Source organism: Argentina silus (genome assembly GCF_951799395.1).
Source record: "Argentina silus genome assembly, chromosome: 7".
Classification (NCBI taxonomy): domain Eukaryota; kingdom Metazoa; phylum Chordata; class Actinopteri; order Argentiniformes; family Argentinidae; genus Argentina; species Argentina silus.
The window spans coordinates 4,812,312-4,833,986 of NC_139661.1; the positions used below are offsets into that span (position 1 = coordinate 4,812,312).

The following is a 21,675-nucleotide window of genomic DNA, read 5'->3' on the forward strand; positions in this document are numbered from 1 at the left end:
TAGACCCCTTTACCAGCACTTCTTAAAGATCATCTGGTCAGTATGTCTTAGTGTTTACTAACTTCAAAAAAAGGAAAGATAAATGAAAAGTCATCAAGCTAGTGCCAAGAATGTGTCAGATGGAGGTGCTGCCTTCTGACCAATCTAATGTAGGTGTGGGTAGAACACAGGCCTCTTTCCCTGTCGATAAACATATAAAGGGGTCATTCCCACAGTGTAAATAAGACGAGACAGCTAATCTGGTGACTAAAGCCCCAAACAGATACAAAGAGGATCTCAATGAACCAGGGGGAACTTTAAGGAGAAATGGAATATATGGCAGTAGATTGAAGACCCATCTCTTCAGGCTACATCTTAACTGTCCTTCCTAAAGACCTCTTTATCCCCACTACCCCCCTGTACAAGTTTATCTCCTGTTAAGAAAATAAATCAAAAAAATAAATAAGAAATAAAATAAAAAGTAATTTTTCCTTCTTCTAGCATTGTGACTGCCAATGGCCCCTGGTCCGAGCATTGATTACTTTTTCTTATGATGACTTATGATAGATGATTCACTTACTTAGACAAATGTATTTGTTATAAGTCACTTCGGATAAAAGCATCTGCTAAATGCCATAAATGTAAATATGGATAGTGGATGATACTGACCTATGGGAATAATGCTTCTACTTCAGTCAAGAAAATAATGTGAGATTGGAAAATAACTGCATCGACTGCACATAATAAGCTTTCTAAATGCTTTTGAACAGCGGGTCAGAGTTATTTAGCGAACACTGACTTTCAAGTTTGTTTGTAAATACTCTCTTGGTGAATTTCAATGGACAGAGACCCGGGTTGTAAAGTAGCACACATGTATTATCTTTCTCTTTTGTTCCTCATTCAAGACATTTTCATGACCAAAAATGCCTAACTCTGCAAAGTTAAAGTTGGTATTTATAGTGCCAAACAAACAATTAGGTCACAACACATATTTATAGCCTATCAATTCTGATTATCTCAAATTACGTAATCTTCCTGCCTTTGCCATAATTGTTTGTCTGGCACTGATGAAACACCTGCTGAGACGCTGGCATGCTTACTTTCGCTCTTCACCGCACTTCAACGAAATATGATGATCAACTTTGTGAATCACTAGGTGAGCGTTTAATGCTGTGGTGGATTCTTATCCGGTAACTTTGTTCTTCGAAATCATATGACATAGACATAGAGTACATTGCTTCATACTATCTATGGAATCTCTTATTCAATGCCTGGCAAGGCTGACTCTAACTCTGTTCTGACTTCACCTGTTGAAAAAAAGCAGGCCATGCGGTATTGTCACTGAAACAATTTAATCCAACTATCCAGATGTGACCGCTCAGCCTGCAGCATGACCCAACTAGCACACCACTGCTGGGACTAAGCCATTTATCTCCTGGTCACAGCGAAGTCACTTTAGACAGTAATAGAGGCATACTCCTAAGCTCTTTCTGAGCTCTGATATCATGAGGGGAATGTAAACGCAGCATTTAAGTAATCACTTAATGACTTGGGGGGGGGGGGGGGATATTGGTCTGCACTCTGTTACCCTTTTTAACCTATTTGGGCGCTATGCAGTATCACCAGCAATTTTGCACTCTATCTCTATCTCATGCAACCAATAATGTAGGCCTAATAAGGCTAATTTGCTTCTAATCATGCTAAATCCCAGATTGTTAGGTGACTACCGGCTCTGAACACATTTGCACATCTCGCCTCATCTGCTGAAGAGGGCTTTCATCGTTTGGAGTTTTAATTGGGCTAGTTCTGGTTCACCATTAGAAATTAGCTTTATATTTTGCTGAATACAGACTGTGTATTACCCTGCTTTTTGGTCATTTCTACAACAAGGTAGATATCACTATTCAGCACTTCAGTTGGTGAAGTTCGAAGCAGTAATTTCCGTTTTCTGGCAGGTGGATGTCCCAATAGCTCATTTAGAGAACATATATTACAGTCTGATAACAAATTTTTTCATCAAATATTAAACAAAAACATACTTCTGCCCTGCCCTGATTTTAAAGTGGTTGAGGGGGGGCAAGCGCTTCTGGCTACTACATAATCATACTGGTGGTGGTAACCATGGTGAAAGACCCAAATTGAATTACAAAACGTTTGCTCACACATAGGCCTAATCATAAGGAGACAAGCTCTTTTAGCTAAACAGAGTCGCTCAGTTTTTGACATGTGGTAAGAACGTGCATGAGGTATTTAGCCGAGGGCTTTGACTGCATTCTCCCCAACCCTAAATCTGCCTTTAGCTGTTTGTGTAAATGGAAAAAGCATCATATATTTGGTAAACATCCTGAACTAAGCTGACCATTTCCCTACGGCGCCATTTGGGCAGGATTTTGAGCAAATCACAGATCTGTATTAGTGTGATGGAAGCCGACTAGCAAACAGACTAGCAAATGGAAGACATCGAGACAACAAGTCCCCTATTTCTCCAGGAATTGTTACAAGCAAACGTCTTTCAGTGTAACATAACTTATTCAAGGGGCACATCTACAGGTATGACGGCAGTCTTTAGCTGACATTGTAAGCCATGGGAGAGGGTAACCATAGAACATTGGAATGGTTTGATAATTTCCTATATTTTCAAGATTGGAGACTGAAGACAAGATGACACCACCATACATATGTTCTGTCTAAATCTGATGAACACTCATCTTTTACCACCATTCTACATCCTGTCTACCTGCGGCTATAGTCAATCCCACTTTCAGCTGAGTGTGGGAATGTTTTCAAGGCCCTGATATTAGACTGCAACAAAGATATTGGAGTTATCATGCTGTAACTCTTTCTGAATTGCAGATAGAGAAGAGCAGTTGGAAGATGTGAATCAGGGAACTTATATCAGACATGATTGTCCATATGTGTGTGCTGAGCATAGCCTGGTGGAAGTGAAAGACTCTATCATCCAAGTTCATCCTGTCCCATGCATTTTTTCTTATTTTACAATCGTAGATGCAAGTTCCAACCACATACTGTTTAATATTTTCCATTTATTTTCATCTACACATAGTATGCATCTAAAAGAAATATACATAAAAATGGAACCCATCTCTCACAGGGCCTGACAAAAAACATTGCTTTGTCCCCATCTGTTCCAATAATTACATGCTTGGGATACGCCAGGCGGATTTCCTTTTGCATTCAACTCCTCAAGACTGCCTCCTTTTATTGCTGAATATAGGGGTCTCCTCCTATACACAGAAGGACATTTGCCACATTTATCTTCATATAAGCAGAAGCTGCCAAGGAAATAGAGCTGGGATGGCAATGCAGGCTAGGTTAACATGGAAGTTCTTATTTAGTCGGAAATATTATTTGTTTGTGATTAATCAATCTTCTTCTTCATTTACTATCAGAGGACAGATGTGATAACATATCCAGTTTGTAGTGAAGTCTGATTGGTGTGATCATCTTGAGTGGATGTGGAAAATGAGGGCAACAGAGAATATATATATACTGTATGTATGTATATATATACATATATATATAATATGGTCCTCCTATCATTTTTACAGTTAATTATATTGTAATATCACTTTATTTTGTTACCATCTATGTCCATAAACCATTACACGTAACTCCTAACATCATTTAATTCATTTTAACTGCCCCCCTAAAATGCACAGAATAACTTGCATATTAGGCTACCGGTATGTCATCAAGTGATACTTCCTAGGTAGAGAGGGTCTTCTTTGGGTCTCTGCTCTAAATATTCATAAACGCATGCAGTTGCATACCAAAGATACCAAAGGTACCTGGTGGACCAAAGGATTGAGCAACTTCGAAGAGAGCATATGATCAGCAAGTTTCTACTGGAACATAATTACAATGACATCTAGACAAACCTGCGGAGAAAGGTAAACCAGAGGGTGTGAAGTCGAACTGCACCTTGCCACACAATTACGGTTATATAGATGACACAGATAAGCAATAAGCACAGGGCGATTATTTTCGATTGCTTCTTACTAATTGACGAGGGGTAATCAGAAAGTTTAGACCATGATTAAATTAGTGGCTTGCATTATTCTCGCCTCTGTAATTCATGCGCGACAACTTCGAAAGAGACAAACTTGTCCGGAGGTCTGCGATGCTTCCCGTTGTCCTGCATCCCGCGGATTGTGTTATTACGGTGTAGTAAAAGACAGTTGTGGATGTTGCACGGTGTGTGCCTCTGGAGAGGGTGACCTTTGCGGGGAACGTGGGAATGCCGTTTGCGGTGAGGGGATGATATGTGATTATCCATCAAGAAGGCGCAGAATTCGCGGTTCCTGTGTTTGCACTTCTAATGAACCAGTGTGCGGGAGTGATGGAAGAACTTACCCCAGTATCTGCCGATTAAGAGCTGAAAACAGAAGAGCAGAACTTAGTGGAACTCCCTCGGTAATCTTGATACAGAAGGGCAACTGTGATTCAGGTGAGTGTGTAATGATTATGGTTGGAGGTCAAAGTGCCTTACGTTTGTGCTACTCCAATCAATCAAAATGTCATAAGTAGGCCTAACCAATTGATTTCTGTCGTTTGGTATTAATTATATACATCTTCCTCAAACTTATATTGGTCTAATAAGGGACGAAGCATTATTGTATTTCAATAAACATAATTCTCTAAACTCTGTAACAAGTCAAATTACGCACAGGCTACACACACACTCACGCGCACACACGCACGCACACACACATACACACACACACACACACACACACACACATACACACACATACACATAAGGAAGGCTTGTTGAATAACTGGATTGTACAATCCTAATTGCTTGTCAAGATGTCCCTACATGGGTATTTCTGCTCTGATGTGTACACCATATCTCCATGTCCTGTCAGGGATTGTAATTAGCAAGTATGTAAGTATGAAGACTATACCATTGCTTCCTCCTGAGGAAAAATCCTCCACAGTAAACCAGTAGAGAAAACTGGCTATCACACCTTCATTGTGGTAGAACTTTTTGCTCCCGAGGGAACTCACCTGTTACAGGCAGAACTTTGCAACAACACAACAACACCCATAATAATGGAATGAAATAGAGTAAAGGAACAGCCTACGACATTGCAGGCTGAACTAGAAGATGATAAATGTTTTTCACTTTCCGTTTGACAGTAATAGTATACACTTCCATTTATCATAATACTAGCACCACAAGTAAAGGTGGCAAACGTTGTGATGTCGCTTTTGTTATTTGTGTCAATAGGATTGTAAAAAAGGAATGTCGGGGTATAACAGCGTGCTATCTATTATTTTAAGCAGTTAGTTATCATTGCTACCCACAAAAGATTGTGGATGGGAGAATTCATCATGCATTAGTTCTCCTCCTGGTTTCACAGAAAAGCAGGTGTGGAAGCCACATGGCTCCCAATTACTCTGCGCTTTTCCAGGGTGTCACATTATGTTTAACGGACTGGCACAACAATGGGTTGATTGGACTAGGAGTAATCACCTAAATGGGATGCAGTCTATAAGGAGCTTGGATCGTGTGGAGGGGTTAAGAGAGCAATCAGAGAACCTACCTTAGATGGGTTCAGCGCATGACTGGACTACACATGGGACCCAATGTTGCCTGCATACAGAAGAGAGCTGTCTTCCTTTGCAACAACTGTTTACCCAGTTATGAACCTGATGTAAGTGTAACGGCAAGGAGGATGCCAGCGGCACATTACTTCATCACCTTTCCTTGGAATTTCCTAGTAATCGCAGCTTATAAAATACCCATGCTGAAATTGTTGACAGCTGTTGTCTTTCTCTCTTTGTCTCTCTCTCTCTCTCTCTCTCTCTCTCTCTCTCTCTCTCTCTCTCTCTCTCTCTTCTCTCTCTATTTCTTGATCTGTCTCTCTCTCTGTATGCCCATGTGTACCCCCAGAGGTGCCAATTCCCTTGTGAGGTTAGTTTAGCATTGCAAATTGACAAATTCATTGGATCAATATATAGCAGATAAAAATATACAATCCTAAAAAGCTTTTTTCTAAATCATATGAAGAGCAGTCCAGTCGTCATGCATCATAGTGTATGTTATCTTCAAAGCACATGTGATGTGCAGCCACCAGTATCTCACATATTGAGGAGGCCTCCTAAACATTGCCCATCCATCAGGGTTTGACAGTGGAGCCTTAGGAAATGGTATAGGCTCTGAGGGAGCAGTGTTTTCCATGGCCTCCCTCCCCCCCATGACTCTGACAGTACCAGGGGAAAAGAGATGGTCTTCATGCATTGACTATTGATAGTCATAATAAGCAATGTTAAACAACTTGGTCTGGTTGTAAAATGCCATAGATGTTAAAAGGTGTCTGCTACGAGCTCAGAACATATTTTAGGGGTGATGACAGGGGATGTTTTTCTGCCAAGGCCGTTCTTAGCCTAAGGAGCACAGACACAAATTTGCATTTAAGGATGTTTCCGCAGTGATGACTACATTTTGGGCTGCTATCCAAATATGAAAACTCTTTCTGTCTGAATGCACAAAGGAACGTGGGCCATAGCTTCAGGAATCGTTCATGTGACATAGCACATGTGAGATAAAAGTAGAGAACTGAGAACTAATGCAACCAGGGGAGGAGATACTGATACTGCAGGGGAATATTTTGGGAGCAAACATTTCCATTTACCCTGAAACAATGGAGATACATTTCATTGAATAAAGGATAGCTACCGATAAAGGAGCTCCCTCTGCTGCCAGTCATTCTGGTACAAGCTGTGTTTGCTGCATGCAAACTTGCCTTGTGGGCAAACGAGCCTGCCCTCAGCTGCCACAGGTTCGGTAGTAAGTACCAGATATCATGTCGGAATGTGAAAGCACTTGACAAGCCATCCCAGGACACACAGGTATGGTACCGCAATGGGGGCAAATCGTATGTAAGCGTGTCAGTTCACGTTGTATCTGCATTAGAATCTGGAGAACTTATGTAAGTGCAATGATGTGCTAGTACATGCCTTAAATGAGTCTCGGCATTATATCCATCAATTATTCTACAGGTAAATAATGCACCAAAGCAACTTCTCAAAATATTTTGACCCATGGAGTATTTATCATGCTCAATGAAAATGTAATCCCAAACTATTTTGTCCAACTATTCACCATTTTCCATGTCTTGAAAATCAAATCTGATTGGGTTTAGGCTTTTAGAGTTTCGGCTGATAGGGTTTAGGATTTTTTAATAAATATTCCACATTTAGTAAAATAATCCTAATATCTATACTATTATATATATATGATACTATTATACAGAAACACCTCATGTACATAAGTATTCAGACCCTTTGCTATGACACTGTGACACAAATGTCATCAACAAATCACTCAATAAGTTGAATTGAGTCCATCTTAATACAAGGATAATAGTTCATGTAATTTTGGAATTAATATCTTTGTTTTTATAGGGTTTCTGATTTGCATAACAATCAATTACACACTGTGCAGATTACGATGTCACTACCAACTCAGCAAATTTCATAATTTTCTCTTGATCCTGACAAACTCCCCAGTTCCTGCCAGTGACAAACATACCCATAACAGCTACTACTATTCTTCACACGAGAGATGGTGCGGAAACTGCATTGCATGTGCTGAATTTGCACCAAACTTAATGCTTTGTAGTAAAACCAAATAAACACATTTCCAGCCACTTTCTTTGCTGTATCACTTGAATTCATTGTTGCAAACACAATATGGATATGAGATAGATTATTTTCCATTAAAGGATTATTTTTGGCCACTTGGTTATAGACCAATTTTGTAGAGTGACTGAGATGATATTGTCCCATCGATTGTGGTTTTCCCTCTCCACCATTCAATTTGTAGATTTTTTAAAGTCTCCCCAGGCCTCAGGGTCGCATTCCTGGCTCAGTTTGTAATGACAACCTGATCCACACAGTGTGTAATTGATTCCTATACAAATCAGAGTCCCTATAAAAACAAAGATATTAATTCCAAAATTACATGAACTATTATCCTTGCATTAAGATCTTAATTCAACTTACTGAGGATTTGTTAATGACATTTTTGCGTTTTAGCTACTTTTAAGAGTGTCATAGCAAAGGGTCTGAATACTTATGCACATGAGGTATTTCTGTATTTCAATTTTAATAAAAACCTGTTTTGGCTTTGTCATTCTGGGGTATTGTGTGTGGATTGATGGCAAATTATTTTTAATTTATTCCATTTTAAATTGATTCTATAACACAACAAAATGTGGAAAAAGTGAAGGGGTCTGAAAACTTTCCGAAGGCACTGTATATTTATATATATATATATATATATATATATATATATATATATATATATATATATATATATATATTATATATAGTAAAGTTATGACACTTACATTCTGTCCCTACAGGTTCCCAGAACCCAGGAAGTATGCGCTACAAATTCAACTTCATTGCAGATGTGGTGGATAAGATTGCCCCAGCAGTTGTGCATCTAGACCTTTTCAGAAGGTAAAACTCAGAGAGCAAGTATTGCAATCCTGTATTCCTTTCCATGCTTTACTTATTACTTGCTAAATACAATAGTAGACCTCCAATATGATTGTTCTATTTGTTACTTTTTGTCTGATTTGTCAATGGACAATGTACTGTTGAGGGGATTTGTGGTACACCCTGATTGGATTAAGACAAAAAAAATTCCATGAAATTACATCATTATGATTGGTGTGTCTTTTCACGCAGGTTACCATTTTCAAGCCAGGAAGTCCCCGTGTCGAGTGGTTCAGGGTTCATCGTGTCGGAGGATGGCTGGATCGTCACCAACGCCCATGTCCTCTCTAACAAGCAGCGAATCAAAGTGGAGCTGGCGAGCGGTGTGCAGTACGACGCCACCGTCAAGGACGTGGACACAAAGCTAGACATTGCACTCATCAAAATCGAGTCTGATGTGAGCATTCCCCTAAAAGACACTTTTCTCATTGTCACTTTTCTTCCCAGAGGTTTTCCCACTAAATGTTGTTTTGTGTTTTACACTGGCTTATTGCTGGCTTGTCATCAATGACTAACATCAAAGTGGCAGAGAGTGAATTAATCCTACAGAGACAGTCCAGCAGATGTTCCAAGGGGGGAAAGTCAGCAAGAGCCTTCGCCCACTAAAATTAGATTCTACTCCTTGACATGGTCAATTTGTCGTCAGATGCTCTCTCAGGGGCTATTGGTTCTGGTCTTATAAATCCACAGCTTCAGCTTTTTGCAAGTGCTTTTTAGCTTCAGTATTTGAAAGTGTTGCTGTAAATGAAACATTTGTTACAGCTAGGACAGTCGGTCATGTAGACAGCTCCTCCTGTGCAGCATTAAAGGGATCCCTGATCCAAAAAAAACTGTCAGCAAAAAAAACATTCCAGGACCAAATTCGCAGTAAAAATACCTAAGATAACATTTTGACCTCGGACCTCGTATTGACTTCAAAATTTGATGCCAGAGGGAAAGTCCTCATACTGTATGTAATGTACAGTAGTAACAAATCCTAAAAGTATCTTGTAAAGTGACGCTGTGATGGAATGAGGCTTTATGCCCTAGGAGGGGTGGGGTAGGTCGCAATAAACCATAGGCCAAGAGCCAGATTCCAGCAATAAAAAGAAATTTGACGTGAGAAAGCAGGTGGAGACAGGCTTAGGCTAAGTATGAGTGCCTTTCTTTCATTATCGGTTCTTCAGCTGTCCTGTGGGAGAACCCTTTGTCGAACATTCTGTCTTCAAAGGGTTCGCCCGCAGCCGAAGAGCCCTTGATGGTCCTACGCAGTGTATATGCACAGGACCAGTGATGCCTATAGAGTCAATCAGTAAAACCATATTTGTTGCTGGTCTCTGTCTGGTTCTAGGGTCCACTGCCTGTGCTCCTATTGGGCCGCTCGTCTGACATTCGCCCGGGGGAGTTTGTGGTGGCGGTGGGAAGCCCTTTCTCTCTCCAGAACACTGTCACCACGGGCATCGTAAGCACCACTCAGAGGAATGGCCTTGAGCTGGGCCTCAAGGACTCTAACATGGAGTACATCCAGACTGATGCCATCATCAATGTGAGTTATGTCTGCTAAACCAGCAGGATGAGAGGCATTCTTGTGTTACATGTGCTGTGCATCTCTTGATCTGCATTGTATTACACACTGTAAGTACTGTGTCTCTCCTCCTCTCCGTTTTCTTTTGAAGTAAACATGGCATCGCAATACAATGACGCCCAATAACTTCTGTTTATCGCTCCTTTCCCTCACAGTACGGCAACTCTGGGGGACCACTCGTTAACTTGGTAAGGGGATTTATTGTGTCATACTGTGTTTAAAAGGATTATGATGTGTAATCAGCATATTTGTCAGACCGAACGTTATTCAGACTATCTTTTTTCTTTCATTTAGGGAAGAGAAGTACAAGGTCATACTTCACTTTGTTATATGCTTAATGCTCAAGGTCCTCGTTCTGCGTTTTACTGCCCAATCTCTTTTGTTTTTAATCCGCCTCTGGAAACATTATTTGAATATATTATCTGCAGCCTCTATACAAATGGTGATGACTTATGTCTGACTATTGATCTCAATAGGAAAGAAATACTCCCACTGCTGCCCTTGACAAAGCTTAAGGCTAAGCTTACTCCTTTATATTTGTTCATCTAAGCACTTGAGAAACATAATAGTAAGACTTCTAGGGAACATTGCTGTGATAAAGTGTATTCATATTCATATCACCCAATTGTACACACTGTATCAAGGCTATGGCCTGCAACTTTGTGTTGTAAAAAAGACACTTCCTACAAAGGAAACAAGGTGCCCTGTACAATATATATCCCATCTATGTACTGTAGCTTCACACAGTTAGAACGACTAACACGCTTATTATCGTCACACATTGATCGAAAATGATTGGAACGACATGAGATCACAGTCTCCTGTTTAACTTATATAAAACAAGGAAGCTAACACTGACACATTTAGGTGGCAGTCATAAGTCATGTATGTTTGCTTTTTGCTGTGTTTGAAGGATGGGGAGGTCATTGGCATAAATACTCTGAAGGTGACCGCAGGAATATCTTTTGCTATTCCTGCTGGCAGAATACGGCAGTTCCTTGCAGACTCCTACAATAGACAAATCAAGGGTTTGTAGGACTTCATACTTTACTAGCTAATTAACAAGGATTTTAAATTGAATGTTATCATATGCATAGTTCAGACTGATACACATCTGGATATGTGGTATATCTGTAAAAAGTATTTATAAAAAAACATTTGCTGTTACTGTGCTGTCATCAGGAACGACACTGCCAAAAAAGAAAAGCATGGGTGTCTCAATGCTCCAACTCTCAGCTGCGTAAGTAAACACATGCGTTTGGTTTGAAGGCACGTTTCAATGTCAGTACCAATGTATATTGAAATTGACAGTTAATTTGTTGCCGTAGCCCAGAATTTTGTTGGATAAAGATAAATCATTGGTGACCATTTCCAAGCCTTGTCATACTAGAATTATCCAATATCCTCTCTGTCCTCTCAGTTTGATTCGAGATCTGAAGGAGAGGGAAAGTGACTTCCCAGATGTTAGTTCAGGAGTGTACATTTATGAAGTGATCCCAGGAACAGCTGCCTCCAGGTAAGAGTCAAGTCCAGACTTCTCCCCTCCTCAAGGTTATAGTGGGAACACTCACCCCCATCCCTCAGGTCCCAGGATCATGGAAATAATGTGTTAATCACGAACGCCAACATTCTGTGATTATCTTAGTAATGTGAATGGCCTAAAGTAGGCCTATCCAAATGGATTGGCCTGTTATTTATTAAAATAATAATAATAAGTCAAATGTTTTTCTAATAGCAAGGATGTTTCATTCAGAATCACAAGGAGACTGGTTGAAAAATGAGCATTCATACTACCTACTATTGGCGCAAATGAAAAGGTTTTGGACATAACCTGAAACCAATATGTATGATTCACATGGATCCTTCTTTGTCATTTAGCCATTGGGCATTGCCAATTGGATTAGCAGTGCTGTGCAGATGGGGTTTGGAGGCATCAGGTAGTCTCAAAGGACTGGAATAAGAACGTCCTTGTGGTTCTCAAAGCCAGAGATTCAATGTTGGGCTCCTATTACACTCCTGTCTCCCACATGCAGATTTCTCATGACTTTCTCGCCTTACCACATGCTGAAGAAGTACACTAGCCAGGATCTCTCATCCACCTTACTGGCTCCGTACATATTGTATTCAGTAGGAGACGGTACCCATGGCAATCGAACACAAGCCACTAACAGCATGCGGAAGCATACTTAAGTAAAATCTTCATGAGCACCATACCAAAATAGAACACAGATGATGCTCCAGTTAGCCTGTCACAATTATCTTGTCTCACAATTATACTTAATGCAGCTGATTCATTTCAATGCTATGTTTCCACAAGAAAGAACTTGTCTTAAAAGGTCACTATTGTTTCCTTCAGAGAACAAGATGAGACGTCAGAGGATGGTTGGGTTGTATGCAAATGATAGAGTAACTGCGAGTGTGTGATTCTATGTTGTTATGTGTGTTCCCCAGCGCTGGCATGTTCAACAGCGATGTGATAGTCAGCATCAACGGGAAGCCCATCCAGACCACTGAGGAGGTCAGTGAGGCTGTCCAGTCAGGCAGTTCCCTCTCGATAGTGGTGCGTCGTGCTAACAAAGATATCATGCTAACAGTCGTCCCTGAAGAAGTGCATTGAGTGGCTGTGTCTCTCCGCTCATTGTATGTCATTTAATTCCAAGAATACTTCTCAGTCCACATTCACTATGCACAGATGTTGATGCTGATGTAGGCTACTCTCCTGACAATATTACCACAAGGTGCAACATTATTGTGGCCAGCAACAGTGCTAGACTTTCCTAATCCAAATGTATCGAATTAGAAATATAATCCTCAAATGTATTTAGAGGAAACATTCAGCTCTGTATGAAACTGTAGTCGTTTGGGCAGTTTAGAAGAACAAAGAAGTTCAGTTGTGTTTTTCATTCATAATATGTACAATTGATGTTGCTTCCTTTCTGAATGTGGTAAATATCAATGTGGACATCAAATGTAGCCAAATATAATACATTTTATAAATAATTCTCCTTGAATCTGAGACATTTGTTTTTATGTTCCACTGTGTACAGTGTAATTAATTCTTTGGTGGTGGCAATATTTTGACTGGTGCCTTGTGAGTGGGTGAGAGGGGATGAAGAGGAGATGAATGATGGAAACAAAGTCTCTTTTTAGTAGAAACAGACTCAACCACATTTCAACAGAATTATTGTATTGAACCACAAACACTTGTTCGACAGGGTAAATGTAAGGTGGTTTAGTCGGTATTCCACATTCTCCCAATGCTCATGGGAAGGTGCATTTTCTTAACTGCCATTTATCATGAAATTGCAATATACACTATACAGTCAGATGAATTCAACTCATTTTGGCATTCTGTGCATATTTACAGAAAACTGTCATTAGACTCAAACATATTTTACGTAATATGTAGAAATTAAGGCAAAAAAAACAAATCCATATAAATAAAACTATGTACATAATTTTACAACTGTCAAGTGCGGAACTCAGTTTATGAATATGAATTACAGAATATGGAATTGAAACTTAAAATCAGAGAGCTACCTCACCGCACACTGCATTTGTAATCATTAAAAAATCATTACAATTTCAAAATAGGCTAGTTCAGAGGTGACAGTTTGAACACATCTTTAAACTTTGTTGATGTTTGCCTCAAACACTTATATAATCACTGTGAAATGTTAAATTCTTTGTTGTACTTGCTATTAAATGTAAGAATCACAGGCCTGTGTTTACTGTGCACTCAACCAATGTTCCAAACCAATTAATTCTGTTTTTTTATTAGATTTTTGGGAAGACACCCAAGGCTTGAGTAAATATTTTCATATGTGTGTTACTAGAAATGTACAGCAACTGGAAAAACAGATGAAGTAATTATGTATATACATCATGACGTGATCAGATGGGATAGACACAATGAAGTCTGATAAACAAAAAAATCTATTTCTTTATTTACAATTATTTATTTATTGTCAAGATGTCGATAACAAATGTCATCTGATGCTTGGACGGAGAGACAGTTCTAAGATTTGGTGCACTTTAACATACAATACTGCAGTTATCCCATGGTGACATTTATAACATAGATTAGATCATACAGACAATACCTGTTTACTTGACTGTAACTGTTCAGTGGTCCACCTATGAAACCATAAAGCAAAAAGCATTGAAAAGATATTGAATATGCCAAGCCATGGCCATGCTCCTGGACAGCACAGTGCTCTTGTGCTGCTCTTGCTGATCCATAATGATGACAGAGGAAAGACTGAAGAAACATCCATCTTCTATTCCATCCATGCTTTGCTTGCAGGGCCTCAGTAGAAAGTGCACCAGTTGCTGTTATCACTGGGTATCAGCCCCCCTGTGATGAGGAGAATCAGGTCCACGAACCACCAGATGCCCAGCCCTCCCAGGGTCAGCAGCTTGCCCACGGCTGTGCCTGTGTGCCCCAGGCAGAACCGATCCACTCCGAAGCACCCCAGGAAGAAGGAGTACAGCAGAGTGGTGATGAAATAGTGCCCTGTATATCTGAAAACAGAACCACAGGGGAAAAGAGTTAGATAAAAGTGATGCACAACTTATCTCTTCTCTACAGTTGGATAAGGAGTTTGGAGGATGAGGAGTTTGTGCTGTTTCATAAAGGCTACTTTTTGGAGACATTGCAGAGAGACTTCAAGGATGTTTGCAATTCCTTTTTAACTACTGCCCTCTAGTGGTTAAGAAATGTCAACCTCCAAATCCACCTACATTTTGCTCTGACCATTGCATAGATTCTAATGGCTTTTTTTTATTTCTTCATAATCCTGTAAAACCGTAAACTGGATTCGTCTAACTGCAAGACAATTTCAAATCCAAAGCATAGGCCTAACTTTTTTTTTTATATTTCCAATGAAGAATGGAATGTTCGATTATTATCAAAAACAATAAGTGTCCAAATAAACAACAAATAATAAGACAGACCAGGCTAAAACTCTTTAGTTTCAGTAGATTACATCAAGATTGAAGACAAATGAGATACAATCCCCCACAAGACCTTCACCACACCAATAACACTCGTGCCATTTCTAGAATGCCCTCACTTACTTGATGCAAGGCACATTTCCTCTCAGGAACTCCCGAGGCCCTGCGCACTCAATATCATCCAGGGCAGCGCAGACGACTGGTGTGTGGTTTACATCTTTGTGTACCTGGCCTCCAAACTGAACAGAGAGAGCAACTGTTCAGTTCAATGTCAGAACACACACTCTTCAGAACATAAACATTGCACATCAATAACCTGAATTATCTGAGCACAAACAATGAATTGCATATAGGCCTTCTTCATGAGGAGTTGTCGACTGAGTATATGTTTACTTTGTCATCTGTTCATGATTTGTCATCGTCATTCATGGCATGCTTTGTAATGTAGGCTAACGCTACTGTAAGGAGGTGTAACAGTCTCATACCGATAGACAGCCGTGCCCAAGCTCCTGCAGGGCTGTGCTGTTTTCTGCCAGGTCCAATGGTTCTTGACAGTGTATGAACTCCTCAGGCCTTCAAACGAGGACAAAAGGTGACACACATTAGATACAAACTTACTTCGGTTATAGGCAAGAATGGCAAAAAAAATGTGCTGTCTTGTACATTTGTTTAGTATATATTGTATATTCTTTAGTATTGTATATTTTACATTGGTTGGCATTCTGCGGACAGCAAAGCAAGAATTTCGTTGTACAGGGAAACATGTTTTCTACTGTGCATATGATAATAAACACTTTGAATCTTGAATCAAAACCGCAAAAAGCACAAATGCCAATAAAATAGAGAACCAGTCACTTGTGATCTACAGACTCAGGCCGGCTGTGATTGTTTAATGTGGTGGGGTTTACAGAACCACCGCGAATGGAGTACTTACAAGTAGCTGCAGAGCACAACTGGTGACGGTGGTCTATATTCATACTGGTCAGTGTAATTCACTCGATCAACTGGTATTACATGATATGTCACGTTCTCCTGCGGTAGTTCACCGAACGCAGCTGTGGTTGCTCTGTTTCCAGGTGCGTCCGATGAATTCTGAGAGTGAATTCCTTCCAAACATTGCAAAAGCAACACAGTCAGCAGTAAGAGTATTTGCCCGCATATAAGAATGTAGTTGACGGAAATCCTGGCCATCTCTTCTTCACCTCAGACAATGTTGGTGCAGCTGTTGCTGAAGGCTAGCCAGCTAGCTGCTAGCTTACATGCGATAAGCGTACGCTTGTTTGCTAACGGTTTAAATTGTCAACTGAATTGTCAAAAAAAACTGCTTGCTATACCACCGAATGACTTGGTCTATAAAAAGTGACCTCAATTCATCTCTTCTAATATAGATACATGTTTGATAGGGAGCGTTGACAGGGGGCTCGGCTGGTGTAGTTTTGTTGTGGATATGACGTCAAAAGAAATCGCCGATCTTCTTCTTCAGGCTCTGTAACTTAGCAGTAATACAATGCCGCCACCTAGTGGTGAAGTAAAACATGCAGGACAGTGTGTTGTGAGGCACTCTGCTCAGAAATCACCTGCAATTTAATTTCATTGGCCAAAACAGAAAAGCAAACCACTTGAAAATGGACAGCCAAACGATGTAAAACATTCAGTCCAAATAAGTGAAAACAAGGGTGTAACTTTATCAAGTGCATGATTTGATTGATTACAGTAGTCTATGACATGTTTTTAAGATGAGCTGGTGCATGCATAGCCTAAAGAACAGCATGGACTAAATAAATAAATATGATATGCAGACATCGGCCTTGCAATACCTTGTATTCATAACAGACCTGAATAAAAACAATTTCCCTCATTTCTATCTAGGTCTGCGATAAAATAACCTACTTACTCAACATAAGCTACTTCGTGATAGGCCCAAAAACAATTATCGCTATGAAATTATGAGAAGGTTGGAAACAAGAAAGACAATATCATGGCACAAACACAACTTTAATACAAATCACAATAAATACTTTAGCAAAGTTGTATTTATTTTCATCTTAAAATAGGCCAACAAATAATATTATTAATGGATAGGACATGGCACTTTTCCCGTTTGCATATCGCATTGCTTAAAGCCTAAAGGTTTATAACTGATACGAGAAAAATATTCAAATATTACGACCAAATTTAATCGCAATAAATCAAAATAGTAGCCTACACTGTAAAATGGTTTGGCAACAAAATAGGACTGTACATTGTTATATGAAAATAACAAATGCCTGCATTTTCAAGTCACACCGTGCAATGTTCAAATTATAAATTCAAGCCCTATAGGCCTACACGAACAACTTCGAGTCATCAACTTGTCAGCCTAAAATCTGCATCAACAGAAGAATTACAATTTAATTATTCACACTTTAGTTTCGTCGTTAATGTCTCGGGATATAGGCTAAATTAAAATTTAAAAAATGGTAAAGTTGGTAATCCTCTTCACTGTAAATAAATACTGCAAAGCCAAACTGCTCTATTTGTCTGGGGGTGAAATGCAGTTGCGGTTTAAAACGGATTTTATATGGGAATTAAGATACATGTAGCCAATGAACACAAATAAATCAAATACTAATCGCATAACCTATCCATTATCCAAATATCATCATATTTATTCTCGTGCATTATTCATGGGTTATGCAGCATTTTTTAAACAAATGTATCAGTGTTGATAACATGGATCCTTATGGGCGCATTGCAACTGGTCTGTGTGATCACCATGTTCATCAGTTTGTAAAGTTCAAGTTTTTATTTATCTATGCCGCTAACCAGTTGTTGCATTCTTTGAAGCTCATCCGCTGAATCTTTGCAGGGGGACATTTTAGGAGAGGACGCAGTAGAAGCCAATCCCAAGTAACCGTCGTTGACCTCTGACATGGAGCCCAAATGAACAGAGACCGGGATATTTGCTAAACTGTGGCATTTCACGTCTGTGTCAATCACAAGAGGAATAGATTTTGGGAGCGCAGAGTAATCGTCTGATAAGCTCATCATCGGAATGGAGTAGGGTCTGAATCGGGCATGAGCGCGCACAGGGTGGCTCACTGGGAGGTGCACTGGTGTCGATACTGCAGTGGAGACAGCTGCAGCTGCTGTGGCCAAATAGGAATAGGGATAGGGGAGAAGTCCTCTGAACTGGGAAACTGCGAGGCCCTGAGAAAAAAATTAAGAGTATTTAGGTAAAGATCATTTGAATCAACTCAGAAACATCAGCGGTGCATATATATACGATTTGGCCTTTGAGGTTGACGGGCATGACATCCTACCTGCGATACCAGAGGATGCTGCTGAAAGTTGATGTCTAATCCTGGCGTCCCTGGTAGTCTTTGAAGAGAAGACGCGATCCCGGTCGTGTCCATAGCGCACACTCCACCAGATGACACAGCCGCGAGCACGCGGTCCATCGATGCAACACTGCAGAAAGTTCCCCCCATGTTTACTTGAGAGGGCTGTAAGAGATGGTGAGCGACAGCCAAGGGGTTGAGAATGTGTCTTGTTAAGTCCAGTGGATAAGAATAGTAGTGTGAGAAAGTGCTGCGGAAATGAGCACTGTGATCCATTCCCACTGTTGGCTCGAGGCCCTCCGTTGTCCCCGGGTCCTCTGGTTCAAATGAGCGCGGTCTACTGTCAACCTTGTTGATGTGGCGTTGTTTAGCATCATCTCGGTTTTTCTCTGTCATGGGTGCGTCGTTTAGTGCCCTGTCCTCATGCATCATGGTAACATTTGGCTCTGGTTTCGGTCCCTCCATGGTGGTAGAGATGGTTCTCATATCTTGTCCAGCTTTGCCCAATTCCTCGATGTCCTGATCGCTATCATAAGCCTCTTTTGGAAACGAGAAGCATAACATGTTGTAACAACAAGGTCATTAGCATACGAAAAAATCCCTTTAAAATCGAAATGGAATAAGATTGGTAACAAAGACTATAACGATAAATAAAACGTATATTAAAGCACATATCCATATGAATTTCGTTATCAACGAACCTGTTGATTTTATTAATGATGCCGCAGCCAAAGAATCAACGAAGGTTCCATTGACTTCTCGATGGCTCATCCGCATTGAATTGGACTTTTGTGAATGCACCCCTAGTTGTTTCCTGCACTCAAAATAGACAACTTCTTCAACAAAGACAATTCTATTCCGTTTTATTTGAAGTTTTATACAAGAACAAATTGACACTTGTCTGAATTATCTCTCTCACCTTTTCTCTCTTCTCCCATTGCCAGTGTCACGGAATCCCTTTGCAAAAGGATTATTGTCGATTTTCAATTGCGTGATCTGAAAATGTAAACGAAAATTACCACTTTCAACAACCCTACCATGCAGTATATGGACCCAATCCTCAAAATACCGAACGAAATTATAAAAAGGAAAAGAACAACCCGGTGCTCTAGAAATTATGATGACCATCACAAAACATAAACATAAACATTAACATTTAATTGATTACTTAGCCCATTCTATAGCCTATGGGGAAAGGTAGGCCTAGGCCTCTGACAAGCACAAACTGGCTTAAGCCAATCACATGTGATTCATAAAGATGTTATAAATACAATGATTGACTATTTTGTATTAAGAAAATGTTAATGACAATGACAATCATTGACATTGACTCCTCATAAACGGTGGCGCGATGTTTGGCCTCCTATAAGCCTAGCCTGATTATTGGACATATTTGTTGTTTTCAATGTTATTGCATTGATTAAACGATACAGTGCGCCTACCTTATCATTTTGGTATGCGGTTACACCGATGAATTCTGTCTCGGAGAAAACGTAGGTCTGGAACGTGCTGCAAGGTAGTTTCAGGATATCGTTGGCCCTCACGACGTGAAATCTTGGCTGGTATTTGTGCATCGAGTTAAGAATAGTCTGCAAACATACGAAAATAACCAATTTAATAAAGGAATAAAATATGTTTAGCCTCAGAACGAATAACAATTGTTATTTAAAGTAGGAAAAGTTAAAGTTTCATTGTTCACATTAGTTTTTCAATGTATTTCTCGGAATATAAATCAACTTGAACACTAGGCTAGAAAGCAATTGATGAATAAACAATTTCAATCGAATAAAGCAATAACAGTTATAATCGAATCATTATTCCATATAACTTCGTTACAGGCAAAGAAAATCAGACTACAGTAACAGTAAAATGTCCAAAACATTGGGAGGAAAATTTAGATTAATCAATCTTACATATCCGTGTTTGTCAGATATGTTGTTTGTCAGTTTAAGTTTGTGAAAATTGACCACTTTTGACATCCATTGCTCGCCAGTGGCCGGACTGTCCGGGTGAATGTACATCCGCTTTGGCATTTCGGGGTCGGCTTTCCCTGCCACCATCCAGCGGGAGTTGTGAAATTTGTATCTGCAATCGTCGGCCGCCACAATGTCCATTAGCAAAATATATTTTGCCCTTTTGTTCAAACCGGTACATCTGGCTTTGAACGGTGGAAACATGCGCCTGGAGAAAGGAGAGCAGCCTATCATTTGTCAGGAATGAGTAGAAATATTTTGTATATATTATATATAATATTTTGTATCAAGTTATGTTATAGTTTACATTTTATTTCAGAGTTTAGTGATGTTTTCTAAGACTTACCTTCCTGATTTTGTAATGACCATTTCAGTGCCACATTTGTGGAATTGTGTCCACAGATCCCTCGACTCCAAGTGAACTTGTGGGTCATCTTCAGTGTCTTGCTCGGTATCCAATATTTTCGGAGGTCTGAGTTTAGACTGTGTGGCAGCCTGCTGTTCTAGCAAGGATATGTGAACACTCGTTTCAGCATTGCTCGGATCCAGGGTGAGGCTCCTTTGCGCAACCGGCAAGGGTAGAGATCTGTGGGAAGTTAGCGCAATGACTGGGAAGAAGGGAGGTTGTCGGGCCAGCATTGCGTCAAGGGCGAAATCCGAAGACCGGTTTGGTAAAAAGGTTTGGAATGCCATATCTCCAGGGACAACTGGGTCTCTCATCCTCTTCATCTCATCATGGGCCAGCTGATTTCTTTTTTACGCTCATTAGCTTTAATGTCACAGTGTAGCATTTTATACGTTTATGTGAAGTTGGATTTTATCGTAAATAATTCAAAACTTACGTTTGTCAAGACAGAAGTGAAGGAAGGCTATTTCACTTTTTTGTCGGTGAAATCATTTGAAGATAACTTTTGCATTGTGTTGTCCTATCAGCTTTGACATGTCAAGTTTAGATCCGCATACGTTTCAGCCCAAATGAGACAAGTTGAATTCAAATACATTGACCTTCAACTCCATCTCCTATATCAAAAGAAGACGTGCTTGCATTTTCTTCACTTCTTCATAATCGCGCGTAAGCGTCGAGATCCTCTCTAAGACCCGTGAGTCTGGCTCCAGCCCGCGGTCTGCGTTCCAAACTGGAGGACGAATACTGTAGGCTGGTCTGACAGCAAGTTGATTGGCTCCTTGACACGTTTGGACCAATTGTGTCTGACACCCAACTGTGGGTGTGGTTTTCTCGGGTCAGGTGAGGAGAGTTACAGTAGCCTACCACAGAAAGCTTTTGGGTGATGTAGACTGCTAAATAGGGAAGTTTGATGATAATAATAATAAAAATAAAAATAATAAT

General features: G+C 40.0%; 3 protein-coding genes across 3 annotated transcripts; 1 reads left to right on the forward strand and 2 right to left on the reverse strand.

Annotated features, from left to right (window-relative positions):
• Positions 1-4,032: 4,032 nt before the first annotated feature.
• Positions 4,033-13,162, forward strand: htra4 (HtrA serine peptidase 4; the record flags this gene model as incomplete). Its single annotated transcript, XM_083672809.1, has 9 exons — positions 4,033-4,455; positions 8,384-8,475; positions 8,707-8,911; positions 9,845-10,039; positions 10,234-10,266; positions 10,992-11,106; positions 11,261-11,318; positions 11,499-11,594; positions 12,530-13,162. 9 exons carry the CDS (start codon positions 4,033-4,035, stop codon positions 12,693-12,695), a joined length of 1,383 nt encoding a protein of 460 aa, XP_083528935.1. The 3' UTR covers positions 12,696-13,162.
• An 841-nt stretch (positions 13,163-14,003) lies between these two features.
• On the reverse strand, positions 14,004-16,462 carry tm2d2 (TM2 domain containing 2). Its single transcript, XM_083674073.1, has 4 exons — positions 15,969-16,462; positions 15,520-15,607; positions 15,158-15,273; positions 14,004-14,602 (listed from the first exon to the last, which is right to left on the reverse strand). Exons 1-4 carry the CDS (start codon positions 16,223-16,225, stop codon positions 14,389-14,391), a joined length of 675 nt encoding a protein of 224 aa, XP_083530199.1. The 5' UTR covers positions 16,226-16,462; the 3' UTR covers positions 14,004-14,388.
• A 2,807-nt stretch (positions 16,463-19,269) lies between these two features.
• Positions 19,270-21,047, reverse strand: tbx3b (T-box transcription factor 3b; the record flags this gene model as incomplete). Its single annotated transcript, XM_083672713.1, has 4 exons — positions 19,270-19,350; positions 19,797-19,943; positions 20,268-20,535; positions 20,674-21,047. The coding sequence occupies 4 exons, from the start codon at positions 21,045-21,047 to the stop codon at positions 19,270-19,272; spliced, it is 870 nt and encodes a 289-aa protein (XP_083528839.1).
• Positions 21,048-21,675: the final 628 nt, after the last annotated feature.

Coding starts and splice junctions, on each gene's coding strand:
- tm2d2 (XM_083674073.1), bottom strand. CDS start 16,225: ATGGCCAGGATTTCCGTCAACTACATTCTTATATGCGGGCAAATACTC. Junction 15,274..15,519: donor TTGGGCACGGCTGTCTATCG/GTATGAGACTGT, acceptor CTCTCTGTTCAG/TTTGGAGGCCAGGTACACAA. Junction 14,603..15,157: donor GGAAATGTGCCTTGCATCAA/GTAAGTGAGGGC, acceptor TTCTGTTTTCAG/ATATACAGGGCACTATTTCA.